General features: G+C 29.0%; 1 protein-coding gene across 1 annotated transcript in view; it reads left to right on the top strand.

Moving 5' to 3' along the window:
- Window positions 1–24,823, top strand: part of LOC119688476 — a 64,822-nt gene that overhangs the window by 21,623 nt on the left and 18,376 nt on the right. The window contains exons 3-5 of the mRNA XM_038103152.1: window positions 3,768–3,932; window positions 9,173–9,232; window positions 13,554–13,631. Coding sequence (XP_037959080.1) covers window positions 3,768–3,932; window positions 9,173–9,232; window positions 13,554–13,631 — 303 coding nt within the window. The remainder of the gene's footprint in view (window positions 1–3,767; window positions 3,933–9,172; window positions 9,233–13,553; window positions 13,632–24,823) is intronic.

The raw sequence follows: 24,823 nt of genomic DNA, 5'->3' as shown, positions 1-24,823 counted from the left end.
CATTGGACTTTCTTACAAGACCACATGGTATATTCTTCGTGTAGACTTGCATTTCAAATCAGATGACTATTATATATGTAGAAGATTTGCAGGTTGCGCCTTGATGGAGTTTGAAACAGATTTATGATATTATATAGGTATATGTAAAAACCCGATATACATATGCATATCTATGGTTAGATATTCGATTTTACTAATTTGGTTGAGTAATGTGGTTATTAATATATGTATTAATTTAGTTTACGTATAAATACTAATATTGGCACTTTAGTAATGCAGTGATATATTGACAGAAAAAAATATTTTTTATTCGAAACGTCGAAAAAGTTTTACTTTCTATTTCCGTATTTGGTTCTTTTTGTTCTTGGCTTTTTTTTTCTGCCGGTACTTTTTTAATGGACTTGTGTCGCATTGGATTCATTCTTTTGTTGAAGTTTCTACTCTGATTAATGAGAAAAGTTCTCTATTCTTGCTCAAACAATTAAAGCAAAAATTCAAATGGGAACAGTTTTAATTAACCATACTTACTCTTATGTCGTGCGACTTGCAATCGGAATTACTTTTTTACTTCACCGATTGTGAGTGTGACATTAATTAATCGATTTTCTTTTGCTAGATTTTGTGTGTAAATAAAGTTTTATTCAATTTTTTATGGTATCACTTCTAATACGGAAATTAAATTAATTTTTTATAAGAACGAATGGAATAATAAAGTTAAGTGGCAGAAGTTCTGAACGCCTATACGTACTCTAGTACTCATATATATAAGCATTTTGGCTCAAATAATCAAAAGTTTTTGTTAATGAAATTTATTTATTTACGTCTAAGAGTATTTATTTAACATTTGCACATATGTGTAGATATTTCGGTACATCACAGTGTTTAATCACTCCAAACGCATGTTACTGAAAATAATATATTAGCAAATAAGTAAATTAATACCAGAATGCTAAAAGTGATTATACTAAATTTAATAAAATAACCAGAAAATATTTTGTTAGATTTATTATTAGCAAAAGATAAATACAGTTTAAATGTCATGAAAAATCTTATATAAAGATGATAGATGAATAATAAAAGATGATAGATGAATAATAAAAGATGATAGATGAATAACGTACTAATATTATGATTATTATTATTGTGAAAAGGGGTTGTGCACTGCGAACTAAGAGATCTATTGTGCTTCATAGTCGGATTAGAATGTTTCTCTGAATCCAATTTCTTTAATGATAGACATAAAGATTTATGAAAAACCCTCCTAGGTGTTCTTCCGCTTGTGCATCAGTGCCGCGCACTCCCCAACCGTTCCTCTCTCTTTTCTACAGTATCTGCAGTCTGAGTTGGATTGAATTCCTAATTTCGTTAGGTGGTTATTCAATCTACAGTGACTAGTCAATAATCCCGTAATATGTCATAGGTTATTTTATTATTCTTCTATGCAATATTTGAAGCGTTTTAAGTTGTAAGTTCCTAAAAGCATTTTAGATTGAGAAAGTGTTGGTTGCCCATTGGAGTTGGTTTTCTATCTTTTTCCTCTACCCCGATCATAAGAATGGATAAAAAAATAATTGATATATGCATATATATGATAGCATGTTTCGCCACTAGTTTTCTATTAATTTGATTGATTTTTTAAAGATCGTGAGATAACGATTGAACATCGCCACTAAAACCATTTTCAATCTTCACGAATTTTCTGATACGATCACTTTGTGTGTCTACAACACTCATCAAAAACCAAACTGTGATATAGAAGAGCACAGGTTATTCAATTCAGAACTTAGATTTTAAGTTGATTCAGAAAGCCTGTGTGTGCTTTAAACAGCACACATTTTAATGGACACTAAAAAACTGTAGATTTCATAATTACAAAGAAATATTCTCGGTTATAGAATAAAAGGAGACTACGTCGAATTCACAAACTTAATATACAATAAATGTAGAAAATCGTTCCAAAGAGCAAAGAACAAAGAGCTCAAATACAATTGGAATAATATGGAAATTAGAAAGAAAGAACTAAAAGCACAAAAACTCTATTTCAGCTTTCAAATGATTTTTAAAAAACTTATATTAAATTTTATATATAAAATTTAATATAAAAAAATTTTATAATTATTGTCCTGTAATATTTAAAAAAGTTAATTTAACATATATATATATATTTTCTCTCTAATCCAAACATGTTAAAAATGTCGCGAAGAAATCCTTGAAGCATCTCAGCCATTGTAATTAAGACGGGAAACAGAATATCAGAGTTCTGTTTTGAATTTATCGAAAGAGACAAAAAATATATATGACCAAATATTACAATTGCAAAAGAGCAAAATCAAGACAAGACAAGATAATATATATACATATAAATAAGATATAAATAATATATATATTGTATATATATATGTATAGATATAAATAAGATATAAGTAATAAATAAATAAATAAATAAAATATAAATAAAATATAAATAAAATATAAATAAGATATAAGTAATATATATGTAGGTTAGGTTACCTAACCTAACCTAATATATATGTAAGACACGATATAAGGATATATTGTTCACAATAAATTGAAAAGTAAGAGCTAGAAGAGTTTGATTATCTTGCGTCATGTTCAAAATTAAACGCTTGCCTTAAAGAGTTATCCATCCTTTCGTTCATCAAACTCATTCAGTTGGTTTGTCTCCATGCGGTTCCTGACTATTTCTAAAACTAAAATTGAAGATTAAAAGCTTGAATTTTGAAATGCAAGCTTGAAACATACTGCAGACAAATAAATTTTAATTGAAATTTCAGTCCCTGATTATTTTTATATATTTCCCTGATAACGGTTTTAAACAACCGAAACGTCAGAAATATACATTAAATAAATAAAACAATATAAAAATTTTTATCAAAAAATCAAATCAAAATAATCTGACTAATAGCCCAACACTCATCTATGAAATTTCAATATGATATCAGTGTTAAGAGAAAAAAAATCAAATTTGAAATATTTTAGACTATCCTAATGTTATTTACAAAAACATTGTTAGTGTTAACTAGACGTTTTCTATATTAATAAAACATTTAATATTTACTGGACTATATTAATGGTGCATTTTGCATAAAAAACTGGTTTACTGCTAGTTAGTTAGTTAGTTAGTTGTGGTGGAGGGTGGAACGAATCCTCCTCAATCAACTAAGAAATCCGTTTTGAGTCCACAAATCCACATAATAATAGGCAATAAAGAGAAGGTCAATCTCTATTCAACCAGAGACATTTTGCTGCTTACCAGCAAAAAACATTTTCTAAAATTATTAGATCACTTGAGTTTTACTCATAGAACCAAATCACACGATACTTGTCACTATTTTGGTTCATAAATGATATATGTAAAATCTGTATAGCATAATAGTCTTTGAAGTCCTACAACGATTAGTGGAATAAGTTATACATAATTCAGTGTAAACATAAAAATAAAATATTTTTTTCAACACGTTTTAATTTTCCGTAAGTAAACTTTAATTTGATGAAAGTTAAAGGTTAATTAGAACCTCTTAAAGATTCACAACTAAAAATTACAAACTAAGAATTAAAGAGACAAATAAACTAAAATTAAGCTATCTTTCAAGATCTTGAAGCGTATGTCCATCGTAGCAAGTACAATAGTTTCCTTTCTCAAACAATTTGGGTTAGTGAAAACACTTCGATGCTTGAAATTTAATTGAGCAGAACTTTTGAACTATTTTTATTCATTTTTTTTAATTGTCTGTAACCTTTTTCAGATGCTGCTCGCGCTGGTGACAAATACGAAACCACTTCAATTACCAATGGTTACACCAAGCATATGAAATTAAAAATACGCAATGTGGGACCCAAAGATTTCGGTACTTACCGATGCGTTGCTAAAAATTCATTAGGCGAAACCGATGGTAACATTAAACTTGATGGTGAGTAAATTGCACATTCGACTATAGTTTAAAACTTTTTCACACCCCACCCCTGCCGTAATTTTATTTTTCCTCTTGATTGTTGTTGGAAAATTTTATTTAAGAGTAAAACGATTTGCAGTCAGCATAATAAACGTGACAACCAATGTACCATGAAAATAGTTTATTCTCCACAAAGAAACTGTTCACTGTCAAAACTAGAGGACATCACAAAAACGATGTAACACCTAATGTTGCTAATGATTTTCGCATTTTGAGATTTTTTTCTTAAAATCGCGTTTAAAGTAAATTTGCTGAGCTTAAATTTAAATGCGACTATTTAAAAAATATTTAGATTCATCCTTCTTCAAACAGAAAATTGAGTTGTTTTTGTTCAAATCATATTTAAGATTTGTTTTGTTAACTATATTATTAATAGTCAAATTTTTTTAAAGGGTTCAGCACCATAAAAGGATCAACTATATATAGATTTAAACAATTTCAAATACACATAACCTAATAAGCATAATAGCTAATTTTAAGCTAATTCGGATATATAATCCAAACCATTGGTAGCTGTACCGAGCGATAGTTTTCAATACTTAAACTCCATATCAATTATTGGTAGATTAGTTTGAGTGTTTCGGCTTTAGACTAAACGTACATATTCCCATCAAGCTTAATAGATTATAATTAGATATAATTAATTACACGAATTTTCTAAAACGACAAATCCTAGGTATCATACCTTCTCCTCAAAAAGTACTCGGATTTTGTAAATAAAACACACAAATTTAAATTTTATTCCAAATTTATTTTATCTCCTTCAAAATATGCTCCTTCTGAAGCGATACACATATGCCAACGCTTAATCCAATCTTCCATGAAGGTATGGCTTTTAGTTCCTTAAGCAATTTCTCTTTTACCGATTCAATCGACCCAAAACGCTTACCACTAAGGGGCAATTTGAGCTTCGGGAACAGGAAAAAGTCGCACGGCCCCAGATCTGCCGAATATGGTGCCTGAGCGATGACTGTGGTGCCGTGTTTGAGTGTTTGGTCAAAAAATCGCGTACAACAAGAATTTTCCATAGTAAAAATCGCTAAATGCACTTGAAGTAGTCTCACATTAACAGCTACTGTAAACAAACTAATTGACAGATGGCGCTCATATTTGTACCATATCAAGAAAGGGTGTACCAATATAACAAAAAAAAATGTTTGAAAAAGGTCTATTCCTTAAGGAGTAGTTAACAAACAACAAAATCCGGATACTTTTTGAGCAGAAGGTAGTAACAGAGTAGTACCAGTTTGATTGTGACTCTGGTGCAGAGTCACTTTTTGGCAAAAGTTTTCGGTAACTTATCTGCTTTAAGAGTCACAGAGTATTGTTATTACTTTTGACATATTATAAAAGTATATGCAATTAGAATTTAATTTTTTTCTACAAAAGACTTCCAGTTGTCTCTATCCCGTGCTATGTATCTAAACGCGTAAAACAATTTAAATGTTTCAGTGAATACTGTTTGCCTCCAGGAAGACTCTTCTCCTTGATCCAGACGTCGTTCATTCTAAGGTTGAAAGAGCTATATTATGCGTAATTTTTTTTACGGTATGATCGAGCCATCCATATTTGCTTTTTCTAAAATCATTTAGTATACCAATTCGCTTGGTAATCTCAAAAAGTCTGCCATTAATGGTTATATGTGATCAGAAAACACGTAAAGGTCACCGTTAATAGCGGTTTAAAAATGCTTGTTTAAAGATACTAAGATGAGTGTGTATTTATACATTCCGCTATAAGCAATCCTCTCAAAATCTATAGTCACCACTTTAAAGTTGGGTATTGTAGATTTTAACTCAACTGTGTTCAGTTATCATACTTTCAATATGATGAGGATATATGATGGGAATATAAACTCCTCAAAATTCTTAATTATACAGTTATAAATGGTTATCATTGGTTGTTGGTAGAGAATGTTTATTTAGATTTATTCTGAGCATATAAACGCGTTAATATTTTTAGATATTTGTAAAAGTTATAGTTTGATTTTTTCTAATACGTGAGTCATGAAGCGTAATCTAAGTCAAAAAGTTACTCAAATGGGCACAACTTTACCTGTTTCTTTCATGCCACTTTTATTGACTATAGTACATAATTGAGAACAATTATGAATAGTTGTGAGGAAGTTTATCCTAACTTAACGTTACTTCGAAGTTAACTACGGTATGGATCTTCAACTGAAAAATAAGATTAGCGAATCTTCTTAGTGTGAAATATGAGCAGATAAATAATCATAGTAATGAAGTAAAAATGAAGTAAAATCTGAATATATTCCATATTAGAAACATATTTCAATTATTGCTGATATTATTATAAAATATTATTGAAATTTGGAATATATTGGCAACCACATTTATACCAAATCATTGTACAACATTTTGTTTTCAGTCATTTAGTTCTGTCTGTTTCAACTCTTATACTCGTCTATACAGTGAATTCTTGATGTTACTTCTCAGTTTACATAAATTTTTTGTGCCTTAAAATGTACTTAAAACACATTTAGTCTTAATCCCTAAACTTTAAAAACACATTTTACTGCTATATTCTTTAAGTTTCGAGAACTGGTACTATAGTTAGTTCAGTGTACACTTTACATTCATGCTTAAGAAAATCGATGACATCACAATATCCAATAAACTGCGTCATATCTTTGTCTAGTCCAGATAATTTCTTTTAAATCTTCTAATTCTTTAACAGTGCGAAATTTCTTCTTTCCAGCATTTATTTTCGTACTCCACAAAACTTCAAAACCTTAACTTCATCAATTGACTGGCTTCTAGCTACGCCGCGACACCAGTTGAGGTTTATATTGTGTTAACTCTTAAAGTTTTAAGTGTGAAAGTTGTTAAATTCCATACAAACTTATTTTTTGTCAATAATTCTTTTGCAGTTTTTCACCCTTCACACAAAAAAGAGTGAAAGGGTATAATAAGTTTGTCATGATTTTTGTAACACATTGAAGGAAATGTCGTGGAGTTCATAATGTATATATGGTACATACAATCTCGATTAACCCGGAAATGGTCCACCTGTCAGCCTCAATTCAAACAAGTCAAGGTGCATTGAGTTATTCAAATAAAATTTTGTACAGATAATTTTATATGGAAGGTTTTGATAACAACTAATTCTATAGCTGCTATATAAACTAAACAATCGTATGTGATTTTTCCTGATTTTAAATAAAATTATTCAAAAAAGATTCGGTGCAGAATGTACTTATATTCATGTTAAAAAACGTGCTAAGTTTTGTTCATATCGGTTCAGATTTTATTATATAGTTGCAGATTTAGAGGCTTTTGTTAAAAAAATGTTTATACTTCATAATGAATATTTTTCAAATTTTTAACTTTGGCATATTTTTTTTTACTATGGAACCAGTGAAAAAAATAATGCCGATCAGTTTATATTTATATATAGTTTGATATAGAGTCAAATATATATTATATATTGGCTCGACGCGACTAAGAACGACTCACGTCTGTCAGAGCCAACTCAGAAGAACAAGACCTTGTAAATAAACAGTTATTACAAAATGTTTTTTAACTGAACAGACTATTTATTTTTTAATGAATTTGAATCTTACTAAAAATTTAATATTCATGTTAAAAATCACATCAGTTGGTTTAGATTTGGATATAGTTATCTTACAAAATAATACTCTAGATTCATTCTATTTTATATTATGGTTACTGACCACACCAAAAGCTTCTTCTCCACTTTAATAGTCAACGGAATGCAAGAATGAAAAAAAAATTTTATATAAAATACTATTATATTATATATTACGATTATCTGCCAATTCGGAACGCAGGTTATGCCTCCAAGATGAGAAAACTACTATGCATATAAGTTGAGCTTTGTGACTCTCTAGCTTTAACAATGCACAGAAGAATCTTGTTTCTTATAGAATTTCTATTACCAGTACAAATTAAGAGCTCTTCTCCAGATTTAGTTCTGGACTTTTTTCACAAACCTTTAAAGGGTTTTGTTCACAACGCTTTAAAGGACTTTGTGTAATAAATAGAGAAATTGGTACAATAGGGCTCTTCTGGCCGCAGTACCAGCTGTTGGACGATTTCACGTCAATAATTTATATAATAAATAATAATTATATTATTTATAAAATTATCACATATATAATAATTTCATCTATCATGTATTATATTACATATATTTTTTTATATATAATTTTTTTTAATTATGTGTTATTATTTACTATGGTATATATATAACATAATCATATGAATAAGATCTCAATGTGGTTTGAGATCTCTCTGTGATGAGCAACTAAGCTCCAGCAAAGTCAAAGCTTATATCTTCACTTTCATGCAATATGCTTTATCTGTGATAAATCCGAGTATCTTAATAATAAATAATTATAACAAATAATAATTATATCGTTTATGAAATTATCACAGATATAATAATTTCATTTATCATGTGTTATATTACATATATGTTTTTATATATAATTTTTTTTAATTATGTGTTATTATATACTATATAATAGTAATATATATATAATGGTAATAATATATATAAACTATATAATAAATATATAATATAATCATATGAATAAGATCTCAATGTGGTTAGAAATCTCTCTGTGATGAGCATCTAAGCTCCAGCAAAGTCAAAGCTTATATCTTCACTTTCTTGCAATATGCTTTATCTGTGATAAATCCGATAATCTTAATAATAAATAATTATAACAAATAATAATTATATCGTTCATGAAATTATCACAGATACAATAATTTCATTTATCATGTGTTATATTACATATATGTTTTTATATATAATTTTTTTTAATTATGTGTTATTATTTACTATATAATAGTAATATATATATAATTGTAATAATATATATAAACTATATAATATAATCATATGAATAAGAGTAGTTTTAAATTTCTGTGTGAAGAGTATCTAAGCTCCGGCAAAGCCAAAGCTTATATCTTTGCTTTCCTACAATATGGTTTATCTGTGATAAATCCGAGTATCTCAGCATTGTTGCTCCTGACTGTCTTAATTGCAGTTCGATTGCCGATGCGGAATTTTATTGCTCTTTTGCGTAATCCTACGAATTATTTCTGTTGTTCCTTGTGCTACTTTTTAAAATTTAATTCCTATTTTATATGTATTTGACTTTTGCTGTTGCATTCGAAAATATCTTAACAATTCTTTTTTCGTTACAGAACTGCCCGCACCGAAAAGCGCCATTTCAATCGAAGAGGAAGTAGTAAATCGAAGTTTAGGTACGAAACACAATAAAAGTCATTTTAAATGTTTTACGTTTTCAGTTTTTATCGTAGAGGTTCCTCTTCTCGGATTTGGTTCTTTTGTATTTTGTTCCACAACTTTCCTGCTATTTACTTTTCTATTTACATTGTACTTTTATGATGTTTGCTGCTATTTATTTACCTTTTTTAATTTTGCTGTGTAATATTTTAAGTTTTCGTTTGCTGTTTTAAAGTTTTCCCTATTGTGTTTGCCTTACTTAAGCACAAAGAAAAATGTTTGCCGGAGTTCGCAGCGATATTGAATTTATCTTAATTAAATTTTTACCATTGATTTTCATTTCTTGGTGTTAAAAGTTGGAAAACTTCCACATAAAGATTGCATAGAAAATCGAATAAAATGGAGAAAAATGTTTCTTTGTGCTTATATATAATGTTTTGATTTAAAAAGCTTTAAGTTAATCATTAGTCTTTATAAATAAGTATTTTTAGTTGAAATCACCACTCATTCAACCCCAAAACAGCGTAAATTATAATATTTTAAATAATAATTAAAGAAACTATTATATAAAAAACCGAAACAAGATAAATATCTATTTAATCGCTTCAGATACATTTTGCACGCTTAAGATATTAAGAAAATTTTTACATATTCACAAAAGCATTTTTAAAAAAAAAATCATATCAATTATACATGTGTTTTCTTATTAATTATGTTATTTTCTAAAAATGCTTAGATTTGAAAAAGTCTTCGTTATATGATATAGTACACATCTAAAAAATTCCCTCTTGTCAATATCAAAATTACACAGGCTAACGTAAATCAGCTCACTCTTATAGTTTCTACGGTACAGAAAGACCCCGCTTAACGCACAGATACGTTCCAGCAAAATAGAGCTGGAGGCTATCTTAAATGAGGCTATCTTAACATGTAAATAATGGAGTTAGAGGAAGACTGATAGAAAATTGGTTAGGTATTTAATTTAATAATTATGTTTTTTTTTTTAAAAAATTAAAACCAAACATTTATATCTTATAAAAATAAAAACAATATAAACTATTATATATAAAAACAAATGAAATTCTAAGTCAATCAGATTATTCAGTCTATTTTGTGTTACCAATTTTCTAAACCGAAACAGCGTTGAGCGGGGTCCTACTGTATCACAAAAAAACTTAGCGAAGCGACATCTATGAGTTAACGATAAAAGAAGTTATATATATCTCGTGCCGATAATTATAATCACGTCAAATATAAAATTGTTTTAGTTTCTAGTGTAAATTTGAAATTTGAAAACGAGAACTGGAAAAAAATTTTGATTAAGCATTGGGCACGGAGACAAGGGTTTTTCTGTCCATTCACATTGATCAGGACTGCGTTTATCAGTTACAATATAAAAATTTTTAATAAAATATAATGCCACTTTGTACACTCCAATCGACAAAACAGCAACGACTGAGTCAACACTGGGTCAATATTACATACCATATTCTGTTAGTTCAGCCGATTTCATTAGCACTGCTCAAATCGTTGCGATGATGAGTCAGCACCCCAACTAAAAATCAGTTACAATATAGAAAATATCAAGAAAGTTAAAAGAATTCAACAAAGCAAACGTTGTGGGTCTCAAATCTGAATTTAAGTCAAACGTGAAATCTGTGCGCGTTGAATCCTAAGAACGGATGGATGGATAACGAAAATGACTGTTGAGTTCTGTATTACACAAGTGTCGTGAAGGCATTGATCTAACTATTGAAACTAGTGACGTAACGCTGTGTTATCAATACGAACTAAAAACAAAACGTCAGGGTGCAGCACAAGCTCTATCCATTTAAGATAGAGAAGGAAGGATGGCTTATCTATCAGCTCTGCAGTTACTTGGGGCACAGCAACCCATTGAAAAATGCAGCTCACTACGATTTATACTCCAAACTATTGGTTAGTACCTTCTGCATTTCGAGTAACCGCCTTTCACTATAAGTATGACAAGAGGGAATAATTTAACCTCTCACCCATTAAACAGACCTCACCATTTCTGAGTCTGGTTTCCGCAATTCGCTCACTAAAACAATTCATTTCTACAAGGTAATTATAATGAGCTTTTGTCACTATTTCAATTCTTAGAATTAATGCGATAACAAAAAAAATGCAGAAATCTTCGTCATCTTTTTCAATCACTGCCCCTGCTAGCTATAATCTAAGGTTGATTTACGACCATTTTTTGCGATAAGTTAAAAGTGAGAGATTTCATGCTATCTCAGCAATCAGATCAAGGAGTACATGGCCAATCTATTCCAAAGCAAATAAGAGATATCTAGGTTAATATCTGTCTTTACAGGGCACTGGACCATAGGACGGCATGAAGATAGACTCGGCCTACTCTATAGTATCTCCTGTAATGCATATCTACCAACTCTCGAAGTAAGGACATTAGAGCACCTGTTGCCTCTATGTGCAGGTCTGGCCAGAACTAGGCTTAGCCATATCTCTAGTATTAGTACTGGCCAGACTCTCCATCTTTCTCCTTGTTCACCCTTTTTCTACCCACTGTGGCGAGGAATTGTGGATTCAAAAACGATTTTCTTAGCTAATTTAAGAGAATTCGTTGCTTCCCTCTACTTTAACTAACTAACTATGTATCATAGTTTGAGTGTCAAATAGTGACCAATGGTAATGTAATAAATAGAATATAAGCATCAGATTATTACACCATAAAATTTTATCTACAATCTTAAAATAATTCTTTAAAGTTGTTGTATTTAAATTCTTATCAGAACATTAAGCCAAACAAATGTTTTACCTTTACAAATCTTTTAAGTTTTAGACTCTGCTAAATTGCAGTTTAAAAACTTTTGTATTAATGCGATTATTAAAAAATATTTCGTGGAAAAACAAAAGAGCAGAAGGTAAATATTTATATTAAATGCTTTTTATTGTTGAAATATGTAAATAAGGACTAGTTGCGAATAAGGGCTATATGAGAGCTAAACTCAACCGTGTAATTTGTTTACTACCAAGATGCATGCAGTTCGCAAATGATTTCGTTTCTTGAAAATTGTAAAAGTAAGGGTCCTTCTACGCAATAAACTTTACTGAATTCACCTGGCTTCTGGCAAAGTTATCTGAAGTGCATTTTCCGCTATTTTTCATGCGAAATTGAGCTTATTGCCGAAAAGTTAGTGTGTAGTGGTCTCTTCACAATATTGACTACAGGTGCTTTCTATGGGAATTTGTTCTTCGGTCAAATGTATTTGCGAAACGATACCAAAAGTATGGAATAAAAATATAAAATACAAAAATGAAATATACAAAACATTGAAAAACTTTAAATAAATCTTAAATATTTTTAATGAAATTATAATGAACAATAATATTAACATCATCAACCGAAATTATATCATTAATGTGCACGTTAAGAACATTAGAGTTATTTTCAATGCAATGGTCATAATTAACATCATTATGTTTATCGTCATATCTTTCGTATTCGCCATTGCCATCACCTTCACCATCACCATCACTATCGCCATCGCCATCGCCATCGCCATCGCCATCGTCATTGCCATAATCATCATTACTAGTTTTATTATTATTATTGCAATCAGCGAAAGCACCATCTTTGCAGCACCAAAGCCGTTGCAGTCGAGCACTTTCCTTACCTACTTCTTTACACTTTGCATGTTTGTTTGTTATTTTCATTTTCTTTTTCTTTTTCTTTTTTAAATTTATTTATTTTTTTTTTATTTTTCTTTTCTTTTTTTTGTTAGTTTTTATATATCCTCTAAATACTTTTTTCCAGTGCATTTTTGCTATTGCTCAAGCATTTCTAGTCTTATGTTACCACATTTTTTGTCCTGCCTTTTTTAACTAAATTATAATTTAAAAAAAAAAAAATAAAATAAAAATAAGTAACATAAAAAGTAAACAGTTTTCTTTTAGTTTCCTTTTTTTTTTTAGATTTTATTTCATATAATTCGTGTATTTATTTATGTTTGTTTTCTTGTTCTTTTTTTCTATATACTCGTAAATCTTCTTATTACGCCATTTTACGTAAAATCGTTCATTTTGTGTACATACGTCACACACCACCACCACTACCACCACCACCACCACCACCACTACCACAACTACCAAACATCCCTGTGTGTGCGTCTCTTACATTTCGTTGTACTATAATGTTGTACCTTTGTTGGACTGGCGGTGCCTTGCAAATTGTACTGAAACCATTAAAATTACTAAATAAACTGAATAAAATGCATAAAAAAAATCAAAATTAAAATAAAAATTTCAATAAAAATTAAAATAAAAATTAAATAAATCAAATTAAATAACTTAAAGATGGCAAACGTCGCAATAATAAAATCGACTCGAATGCTTTACCTGATTATGGGGTTGAAGAGTGGCGTGACGGCGCTGGTAAGTATTAATTTAGTATTTATGTTAAGCTAAGCTGAGAATTAAAGTTTTCCCCCAACTACACTTATATGTTTATTATTATATAAATTTTATACAATATTTTTCCTTTCCTTTTTTTTCCCCTCCATCTTTTGTTATATTTTCATGAGAATTTTTAATTAAAAATAATAATTTATTGCCAAATTTTATAACGCAAGCAAAAGGATATTGCAATTAATCTTTTGATTACAAAACTACATAGTAGCTATATAGCTCTTATGTTTTCTATCAATATTAATGTCTACTATTGATAAATTTAATTTTAGATATTATTTAGTGAAAAATTGTATGTCATATGACAGAAATACATATCGATCATACATTTGTTTCAGATATTATTACAAATAAGCAGATATGGTTCCTCAAATATTTCTTACAACAAAATTTAAGTTTTATCATTTCTATCACAGCAATTCTCCCAGATTGCTCAATAAGGTCGATGACTATCATTATCGAAATTTTCGGACATGGATTTCTCCTATATTTTTTACAAACAAACTGTAATTTTTATCATTTCTATAACAGCAATTCTCCCAAATAGCTTAATAAGGTTCCTTAATATTTTTTACAATAAACTCAATATGGTCAATGATTATCATTATCGAAATTATCAGATATGCTTTCCTCAAATATTTTTTGCAACATAATGTAACTTTTATCATTTCTATCACAGCAATTCTCCCAGATTGCTCAATAAGGTCGATGACTGTCATTATCGAAATTTTCAGATATGGATTTCCTGAATATTTTTTACAACAAACTCAATAAGGTCGATATGATAATCATTATCGAAATGATCAGATATGGTGTTCTCAAATATTTTTTACAAACAAACTATGATTTTTATTATTTCTACCACAGCAATCCTCTCAGTTTGCTCAATAAGTTCGTGAAACAGTACTAATAATTGATCTCACTTTCAAATATATTTTCTGTCGAGGTAAAATATACATAACAATTTGAGACATTCTTTAATTTATAGATATAATTTCTGTTGTGGTTTCCGAAAAAAGCTATAAAACATTCTGTATTAAATGATACTCTACAAGTTAAGCGTTTATTCATTAATCGATAGTATACAAGGTACTGATTTATTTAGTCTTTGATTTGTTTTGCCATAACATTTTATTGCAACATATATAGCTAAATTAACACTAAATTACAATTAAATGATAACCGTAATGAAACGGTTGTTTTTTTTTTAATATCGAACTTGGAGGAAAATTCTTCTAAAGGTACAAATGGACCGTACCATTTTCATGCCCGATTCATGCACGACTCAATTGAGTCGTATACTACATGCCTACGAGCTAAAAAGTCCACATATTCTCAGCTCAAAATTCTGGAAATCCCTGTAGTACGACGAGTTAAAGTATTCTTTTACAGGACAAATTAGAAGACCACTAAGCGTATTTTCAATCTGATTGTGTACTAAGTATTTCGTCCGCTCTCACAATATTTGTTTAATTTTTAAATACTATATATCACCATATTTGCTGCTGCTACTGTTATTATATTTTTTAGTGCTGTTTTAAGGCTACTATGCTTAGATAAATAATCGTAAGTATCACGTCCCCTAAGAAGTCGGGTACATGTGATATAAGTTTTTACTTTATGGAAATTTTAGAAAAATAATCAGTTGATTTTTAATAAGCTTGATTAATTCATCAAACATAGAACACTTTTCGAATTTTACTAATTATTTAAAAACGTGATGTTTTGTGTACAGTAATATTACTACAGTAATAATAATTTAGTGCTTTAGTCCACTTCATTGTCATTGAATAGGATTGAATTGTGAATTATATTGAAACTTAAATTATTTTGTCATAAATACAAAACATTTAAAAAACTCAAAAAAATAGTTGATGTTTATCATTTATTTACTTATAAAATGTATACTTTTCTTTGAAGTATCTTTAAGAACACTTTAACTTAACATAAAGATATTTACGAGCACTTTTACTAACGTTACACTATACTAAATCATGTTTATTCGTTAAACAGTTGCACTCTTAGTACAACTTAAATATAAATATGTATATAAATATAAATACATAACAATATAAAAGTCATAAAATGCTTTGGGTTAGTTTGTTAATGAGTGCTGATTCTAAGCTTCAGATTTGGCAGGGCACGAGTTCGATTCTTGGTATTTGCAGTTGCAAAAAATTATTTACGAGTAACTAAATATTAAAAATGCTGACTGCAAGACCAAAAATTCATTCAATTAAAATAATATAAAAAGGAATTTTTGTTGTTGTAGTTCACTACTCTTCGAAAAACCTCTTTATAATATATATCAATAAACCATATTAAGTGTGGATAGGTCCATATTTTCATAACTTTAAGTGATGTTAGTTAAATTTTTGAATGTTTCTCTGCAAATAGTTGCATTCCTAGCTACATAGATCTTGTACTGAGCAGAAATTTGGAAGGGAAGCTGGAGTATTCAAATATAAGATTTCAATTACGAATTAATATTAAATCAAATTAAAATTAAATAGTCAATACTTAACAATTAAATGAATATTCTGTTTAGTTTTGAAAATATTTTACCTGTCGCAATGAATGTTAAAATCACTTATATATTTTATTATAAAATTCAATCTATATAATTTAAGAGCACATTTAAAAGCTAAAAAGCTATTTTATATTTTTAAAAAGACTACTTTATTTAAAACATTTTTTTTTTTTCATATAATACTGACACTTTTATATACAATAAATGTGAAAATAGTTGATGTGCTGAAATTAATTTTTCAATAATGACATTGCTAAAGCGATTGGTATTTTATCCTTTAACAAGTTTTTGTAGCAAATTTTCATTTGAGGTTTAAAAATAAAAATTTTAAATTGTGACACTGATTAATGAAATGTCATCTCGGAATATTACATAAAATGCAGTTAGTTTAATGTTATAAATTATTTGTTAAACTTTTTAAAATGGTAAAAATGTGCGATTGGCGCCTCAGCACAAGAAAAAATATTTATATCAGAAATGCTATTACTGAGGAATTGTAGTAATCATGTTTTTTCGTATTTAAATATTCAAGTTTATCAAGTTTTTTTTACAAAATTAGACATTTTTCTTATTATATTATCCCATACTCCATTTGGAGCTTAAGGATACAACATATGATTTCCAACTATCTCTATTTTGTGAACCCAACTATCTCTAATTTGTCGAAGTTCATTAAACGATTTGCGAGTTTCAGTATTAATTGTTCTTTGCCATGTTGTCGCTGGTCTGCCTCTACGCTAGGTTCACTGGAGATTCCATGTTAGCGCTGCGTGCGAGATATCATCATAAGGCTTACGCAGGGTGTGGCCTATCCACACATATTTTCGCTTTTGAATTTCAACATTAATAGACGTTTGGTAAGTTGGCCTCCAGAGTTCTTCGTTTTTCCTAGTATATTAAAAATTCATTGTTTATTGCAAATGCGGTGAGAAAGGCACATTTCCTTCGGTTGATGGCTACCGGCAAATGTCACTGTGACATCCTTCTCTTTAAAAGGCACATTGCCTTCGGTTGCTGGATACCGGCAAATGTCACTGTGACATATTTCTCTTTAAAATCCATTTCAGAAGATTTCAATTCGATAACAAGAAAAACAACATAAATATAACGTTGCTATACCTAATCTGGAAGTATTGTACAATATTGTGCCATTATGATCAAGTTTTGTACTGCACTGCATAGACGTATAGATACTGCATAGATGCCTTTCAAAGATCAGAGAAGATTAATTTTTAATTTTTAAATGAATTCTTATTAATAAATTCTTACGCAATTAAATTAATTCTAAATAATTTGGTAGCACAAACTTCTCAACGACATTGTGTAGAAGTGTATCAGCCTTGCATGGATGACAAGTTTTAGGTCTGCTCTTTCAGTTGCTGGCTTATAATCAGTAATGACTTCAATGCTGAGTGTATTGATCTGATTTATAATGATCTGAGTTGGGAAATTACTTCTTTAATTCCTATAGTATGTTGAAAAGACTTTGTATGCGACGGGTATTAAGTTAACTCTAGGCTAACTGAAGTAGATAGTTGAATCACCGTCTCTATGAATAGAATAAACAGTTAATAGTATCTGTGAACAAAGAATTAAATAAAGAAAATATATAATGTATCAAATTATAATTTTTTTTGTAGTTAAAATTTTAATATTTTAGTGTTGTATTAAAATTACAAAATAATTAAAAACTTTATTACAAAACATTTTATTAAAAATTTGTAGTTAACAAATACATTCTGGTTGCATTAAATATAGTTTAAATTATTAATTATTGCATTGCTGATAAGCTGATAAAATGCATGATGTAGGTGTCATGAAATCCATTTAAAAACTTTAAATCATAATTACATTTCCTTAAAAAATAGCGGATTAAATTTTAAGCCCATAAAACATATTAAACGATTTAATCCTGACTAAATTCAATAATATTCGGAAAATTGTAAAAAAAAATGTGGCAACAACAGAAAAGTTGAAATCTATTTGACAATAATAATTAAAAGCGCATTATGATGTGCAGATGTGTATCCGCAAATATAATTAATTTTAAATAATTAATTGTAAAATTTCACTAAATGCTTAATTACGTATGATATGTGGATAACTTCATGGAAGAGTAATCTTCCGTATTTTTTTTTTCATTACACACAAATGTCAATATTTACATTAAATTAGTGCAGTTAATTTATTGTTTGCTTTTAATAACGTAATGCCTTTTATCAATTTTATAAGCAGATTTCTTTTTTAATAAGATAATAATTAATACGTAATTGATATGCTCAAATATGGTATCTTTTTAAAGTTCATTTACTAAGCGAGATAATGACATAGATATTAAAACAAAAAATTTCCTCCTTCTTAATATTCTTATTAAAGACTATTAATGTTAGTAAAGGTACTTAATTTATTACTTTAGGTTATGTTAAATACTTCATAGAGAGTGCAGATCAAAGCATAATAATATTTTTTGGTCACGATTGTTTAATCACCACACGAAACATTATTTTAAGCAGCTCCGAAATCTTTAGCAAACTTCTCATTCCAAAAAAAGGTGGTCCAGGAATTCTTTTAACTTCTCAATATTTTAGTACCAAAGAACTATATTACTCTTATGTGGGTTCCGGAACATGAAGGGCATGAGGACAATGAAATAGCAGACTACCTAGCAAAGAAGGTACTCTGCCCTTCTGCAGAGTAACGAATAACTTCACAATAACTTATTAAGTGACTGGGAGCAATGAAATCTACTTAAACACTGAAGAGTTCAAGCAGGCATTCGACAGTAAAACAGATTTCTTATCCTTAACCTTATCAGAAACGATATTAAAATCTACACCGAACTTCTTACGCAACACTGTACACTAAAGTATCACATGACCACCTGTTGACTCTGTCATGAGGAGAAGAAAATATCAGAACATATTCTAAGCGGAAAGATGTACACTTGGCTACCTTGGAAGTGGGATATTAGTTCCTAATTAAATAGGTAAAATCAACCCACAGCAATTACGTGATTTGTAAATAGTGTAGAATTGTTTAAGTTGGGTTTTTAAGCGAACAATAGATCTTTTAGGTCGGTGTGCATTCATAGCCAATTATTTAATAATAATAATATAATCTGTGAAGGTTTATTACCCATGGTAGCAATGGTTAGTTTTATAACCTGGTTATAAAAATATCAGTTTCAAAACCAAACTGTGGTTGATAAAGAAAAAATTTTTTTTCAGATCTATATCTATCTATGTGTTTGCTGTAATGGCTAAGCATTTGCAAAAATAGTGTTTTGTTGTTTCTTCTTCCTCCTTTCTCCTGTAGCTCCTGCATGTCTGGTTGAAAATCATGAACATTTTAAATAGATCTTCTCAGAAATTCAAACGAGTTTTGTCACTTCTTTTGACTATGTCCAATTAAATTTTCTTTTCTGTATGGTTGAAAATCATGAATCATTTTTAATAGATCTTCTCAGAAATTCAAAAGAGTTTTGTCACTTCTTTTGACTATGTCCAATTAAATTTTCTTTTCCGATAAATTGTTGCTTGGTTACTTAAGTTAGATTTTTTAAGCAGAAAATTATATTTTTCTAATTATAAAAAATTTTAATCATCACAGCACAAAAAAAAATTATTAGCAGAACGACTTGAAACGAATCGGAATACTGCGACGAAATACTGCGATGGAATACTGCGACGGAATATTGCGACGGAATACTGCGACGAAATACTGTATTACAAGCTGTTTTGTAATAGGAGCCTATCCTCAGATATTCATATGAACACCAAACTGTCACCTTTTGTCACATTAGTTCAGTTCATTTCTAAGTGAAACTGTCAGTATGCCTTTTCAAATACATTCAACTTGTTAAGATAAAAAAGGTGGGTCATGATGACCACTCAGATAATCCAACAACAGCAAAATAATTATTTAGCCTGTCTTTTATTTAGGTTGTTGCCCCATTAGCTACTACTTTTATTTAGAATCTTTTTTTCTTTCCACGATGTAGTAGTGCCTCAACCTATTTCACAATAAATCTCCATTCGACAGGATTTAATAGCTAATCTAGTCGTTATCACACATATTATATTACAAAAAAAAATAAATAAAGCAGAATCATACAAAAAGGATTATTTCAAGTGTTAATAACCTAGTTGAAGTAGAGATATGCATGAGGGATTACTTTTTAGTGTATTTTAAATATTTAAAAAAATCCCAATGAAATTCATATAACCTTTTTTTTAAATCCTTGTTTATCTTTTATATAAAATTTTGCAATTCGAATGAACCAATCACGACAAAAGTGCTCATAAATAAATTAACTCTATCGTAATAAATAGACAGATAAAAAAAGGCAACCTAATAGATAAATTTTTATTTTACAAAAAACACACCATCACAATAACAGGGGAAATCCATAATTGTAATTTACCGTACCGCACGCCATTTTGTTTATTTAACGTTCTGGTTTGCAGGACATAATGTATGAAGTCTATGAAATTTATTTTCGCATGACAATGTCACTGTCAATCAAAATTTTGAAACGAATGCAATTGATGGCATTTTTATTGCAATTCCATTTATATAAAAATGGTGTTGGACTTACAGGAAGTTAAAGGATAATAAACAAAAGGATGAACTGTATTTTCAGGTGAATTTATGTCGTTTTTATCTGTGGCCCACAAAAAGAAAATAAAAACGAGATATGCTAAATGCCGCAAATGTTTGTAGGTCAATGCGCGATATATATTGCACATGCAACTGCGTCAGTGGCGTGGCGAATAGGGTAATAGGGTTCATCATGTCCTGACGGCCACTCGGAAAAAGGCACCCAATGGAACCGAACAAATGATTATTTTATATAAATTGTGTTTAAGTATGTTGTAGCGGAGTATGATAAAAGCTCTGATGCTGAGGGTGACCATTTATGATCGGGACGCCACTGCATTACGTATAAAATTTTTATGCCTGAGCATATCCACATACGTACAATACACAATAAGCTACACATATGCAAAGATTCAACTGAACTTTTGTTGAATATTGTGGCAATTTAACTTTTTTATGGAAAAAAAAATTTTTTTTTTTTTCCGACGTGATTTGCATGCAATGTTGGAGCTGTCAACACGTAAACTCCCACAATAATAAAAAAGACAGCCATATAACAATAAAAAAAAAAAACAAATAACCAACAGCATCACAAAGGAGACTTAATTTATTTTATTGCATTTTAGCAATTTATCAAGTTGCTATAAAATTAAAAAACCTAAATAAAAAATACACAAGAGTAACTACGAGGCGAGTAAGCAAAGCACAGTACAAAGTGGACGAGGATTGCATACTAATTTCTTGGGAATTGTTGATCATAAGATGATATAGTTTAAGAAGTATACTGCTTGTCGAATTACTGACTTGATTAGATTATTTTATTTATTTACCACAGTTAATTGTATTATATAAAATGTTATTTAAAAAAAAAACGAAATCCAGCACGAGGTTTTAGATCAGATTAAAATGCTATTAATCATATCAAAAGAATTTGTGGCCTTAAAAGGTTTTTTGTTTCGAAAATTATATTACTCATATCTGAATTACAGCAATAACATTATAACAATAGCTATAAATATTATAATATTCGAAGAATGTTATAATAATACTATAACCATATTATTAATAATATTATAACCATAATATAATGATAATAAAAAATTATAATAAAAGCACTATAATATTATAAAAATATTATGGTAATATTATAACAGTATTATAATGATATTATAAAATAATAATAATATTAGGGGGGGCTTATCTAAACTGATAATTGTATTGTAAACCTTACAAACATATAAATTTATCTGCTTGGTAAATTGTCAAATTTGTGTAAACAATATTTTATAGTTAAAAAATAAAATTTGTGTAATATACATATACGAAAATTTTACCGAATAAATTTATATCGTATAAATTTATTTGTTGTCAATACAGAGTTGCATTAAAAGACAAACAAGTTATTTACAAAAATATCTTTGTAAATACATTTTAGTTTGGACTTTTCCCTTAATTACGGTATTTTATTTTATAATTTATTAATACCTAAACATAGCTAATCAATAAAGTTTGCACAAAAAACTAAAAAATTGCGCTGCTGAGCATCACATTTGGTGCTGTTATAATTATTGTTGATGTATGTAGTGCTATTATACAGCAGCTTGATAAATTTTCACAAATCTTTCACTAAGTACGTTCACACAACCGTGTACGTAAAAGCAAAATTATAATTACATTTGATTATACAGATAAGTACCCCTATTATTATAATATCATACTAACAATATATTATATACCACAAATTGCATATAATTACCAATTTTTGTTCAAAAAATATTACGAATTTGTGAAGAAAAATATTTTTAATTAATATTTTTAACATTGGCAAAATTTTATTTATATATAATAATTTCATATAGTTTCTAGACTTGCTTCCTAGTGAAATTTTTATATGGTACTCATATTATAGGTTCGTCCCCGAAAATATTATGTAGTTGGGAAAGTAATTTCGTTTTTTGTTGTGGAAATGAAAAACAGTTTTCGTATAATATGCACAGTTTTCGAGCTACGAGCATATTCCCAGGTCTTTCAAGTGGTCATAAACTGTTGCATTTGATAAATTTAACCTCAATTATTTGTCGGTTCACATCAACTAATGATTTTATCACGTCTTTATCAGCTTCAACCGACCTTCCCGAACGTAGTGCATCTTCGACATTAAAATTGCCGGATCGAAATTTAGCGAACCAGTTCTGGCACTGGCATACTGTCAACAAACCTTTTTCATACACATCGATGAATTTCTATCTGGCTTGAACAGCATTTTTACCCTTTCTGTAGTAAAACAGTAAGATATGCCAAAAATGCTACTTATTGCTCTCCATATTTAAAAGGGCACCAAACAAAAACTACTGCGTATAATTAATTCGAATTTTTCATACACAAGCCTTGCTATATGAGCTCTCAAAGCATATAAAAATTATTCGGCTTTGGTGTGAAGTTGGGTACCAAAAAATACAATTACGTCCTCTGTCGGGAAAAAACGAAATTACTTTCCGGACAACCTAAGATAACACTTTAAGGCTGCAACTAGCAATCTGAGTTATCTGTAAGGGAAGTTAAAATAATATACTACATGTGTAATATATCCAAAGGAATATGCAAACAGAATGCATTTAAAAGGCAATAAGATGATATCAAACATGAAAAACAAGTATTTAACCATACCGAAGTATAGCGTATCCAACTTCTGGAATTTACAACTTTTTTCCAAGGGTTGAATTGAACAAAATCATAAAACTATTTCTAAGCCATGTTCTTATATTAATTGGAACCTGAACTCTGGTTCAATATATACGCAGATGCTTTTTACATATATACACGTCAACAATAATAATAAATAAATACAGTTGAGATAGTAGTTGTCAAATAATATTCTTTACAAATAAAAAATATTTTATATAAAACAAAAAAAAAAAAATCACATTATTATTTCCATAAATAAAGTATTTCTCTGACTTCCCTCGTTTTTAGTAAAATAGTTAAATTGCTTAGGTGTGCAATTGCATTTTTATATTAAAGCGTTTTATTTCATATGAATGGAGTTATTACATTTAAATTACTTAATGATTTCGAATTGTATTTATTGTCAAATATGACATTTTTCAATTTTTTTTGTAAGTACATCATCCCATGATGGGGTCTGCGGGTATTCAATGTCATTTTATTTATATTTCAATGCACGTCCATGAAGTTCCAACTTTTTGTGCACATCCTTTATCTTAATTAACAATTTAATTTCATAATGTGTGTCATTAATAAATAAATTAATTCATTTAAATTAGTAAATAGCAATTTAACCAACACAACGTTTTTGTCCTGAACTATGATAAATAATCATAATTACTTAAATTATATTAATTCGGTTTAAATATCAAATATACAAACACTGTGATAATTTAATCATTATTTAAATATTCAAACAAGAAATTAGAAATAAAACTGTAATTATTCGTACAATTGCAGGGCTTTTTTAAACAACAATATTTGCAGATTCCACTGCTTTAATTAAAAATTTATATTAAAAATTTGTGTTCAACTAATTGTTATACTCAGGACATTTATATAGTCTCACTTTTGAAAAAGTGTTAGAAAATGGCACTTAAATGCAATAATAAAACCTACGAATAGGGAAATTGACAGAGGGGAATAGGGAAATTGACAGAGGTTAAATTTGCCGTAAAAATAATTAAGTCATGCATTACTTCAAGTTTTCAATTAAATTTTTTTTGTTCTCAAAAACTTATATATATTATCATGAACATATCATGGAGCATTGGTAATTGCTCTTAGGATGTTGTTTTGATAACGTTGGATTATCTCAGAGGTGCAATCCTAAAGTTGAGATTTGTAGTTCAAAAATGGACCTAATACCTGCTTGTATACCATTAGCTTGTTTTCGATTAACATAACGGAATGCCAACCTTACTTACTTACTTAGTTGGCCATTACAGAAGTGTGCCGTCCTTGGCCGCGTCGAGTAGCCTCCGCTAGTCAGCCCGATTAGTTGCTTTCTGACGCCAGTTGGTAG

Source organism: Teleopsis dalmanni, chromosome X (genome assembly GCF_002237135.1).
Source record: "Teleopsis dalmanni isolate 2A chromosome X, ASM223713v2, whole genome shotgun sequence".
Classification (NCBI taxonomy): Eukaryota; Metazoa; Arthropoda; class Insecta; order Diptera; family Diopsidae; genus Teleopsis; species Teleopsis dalmanni.
This window is presented reverse-complemented; position numbering and strand designations above follow the sequence as displayed.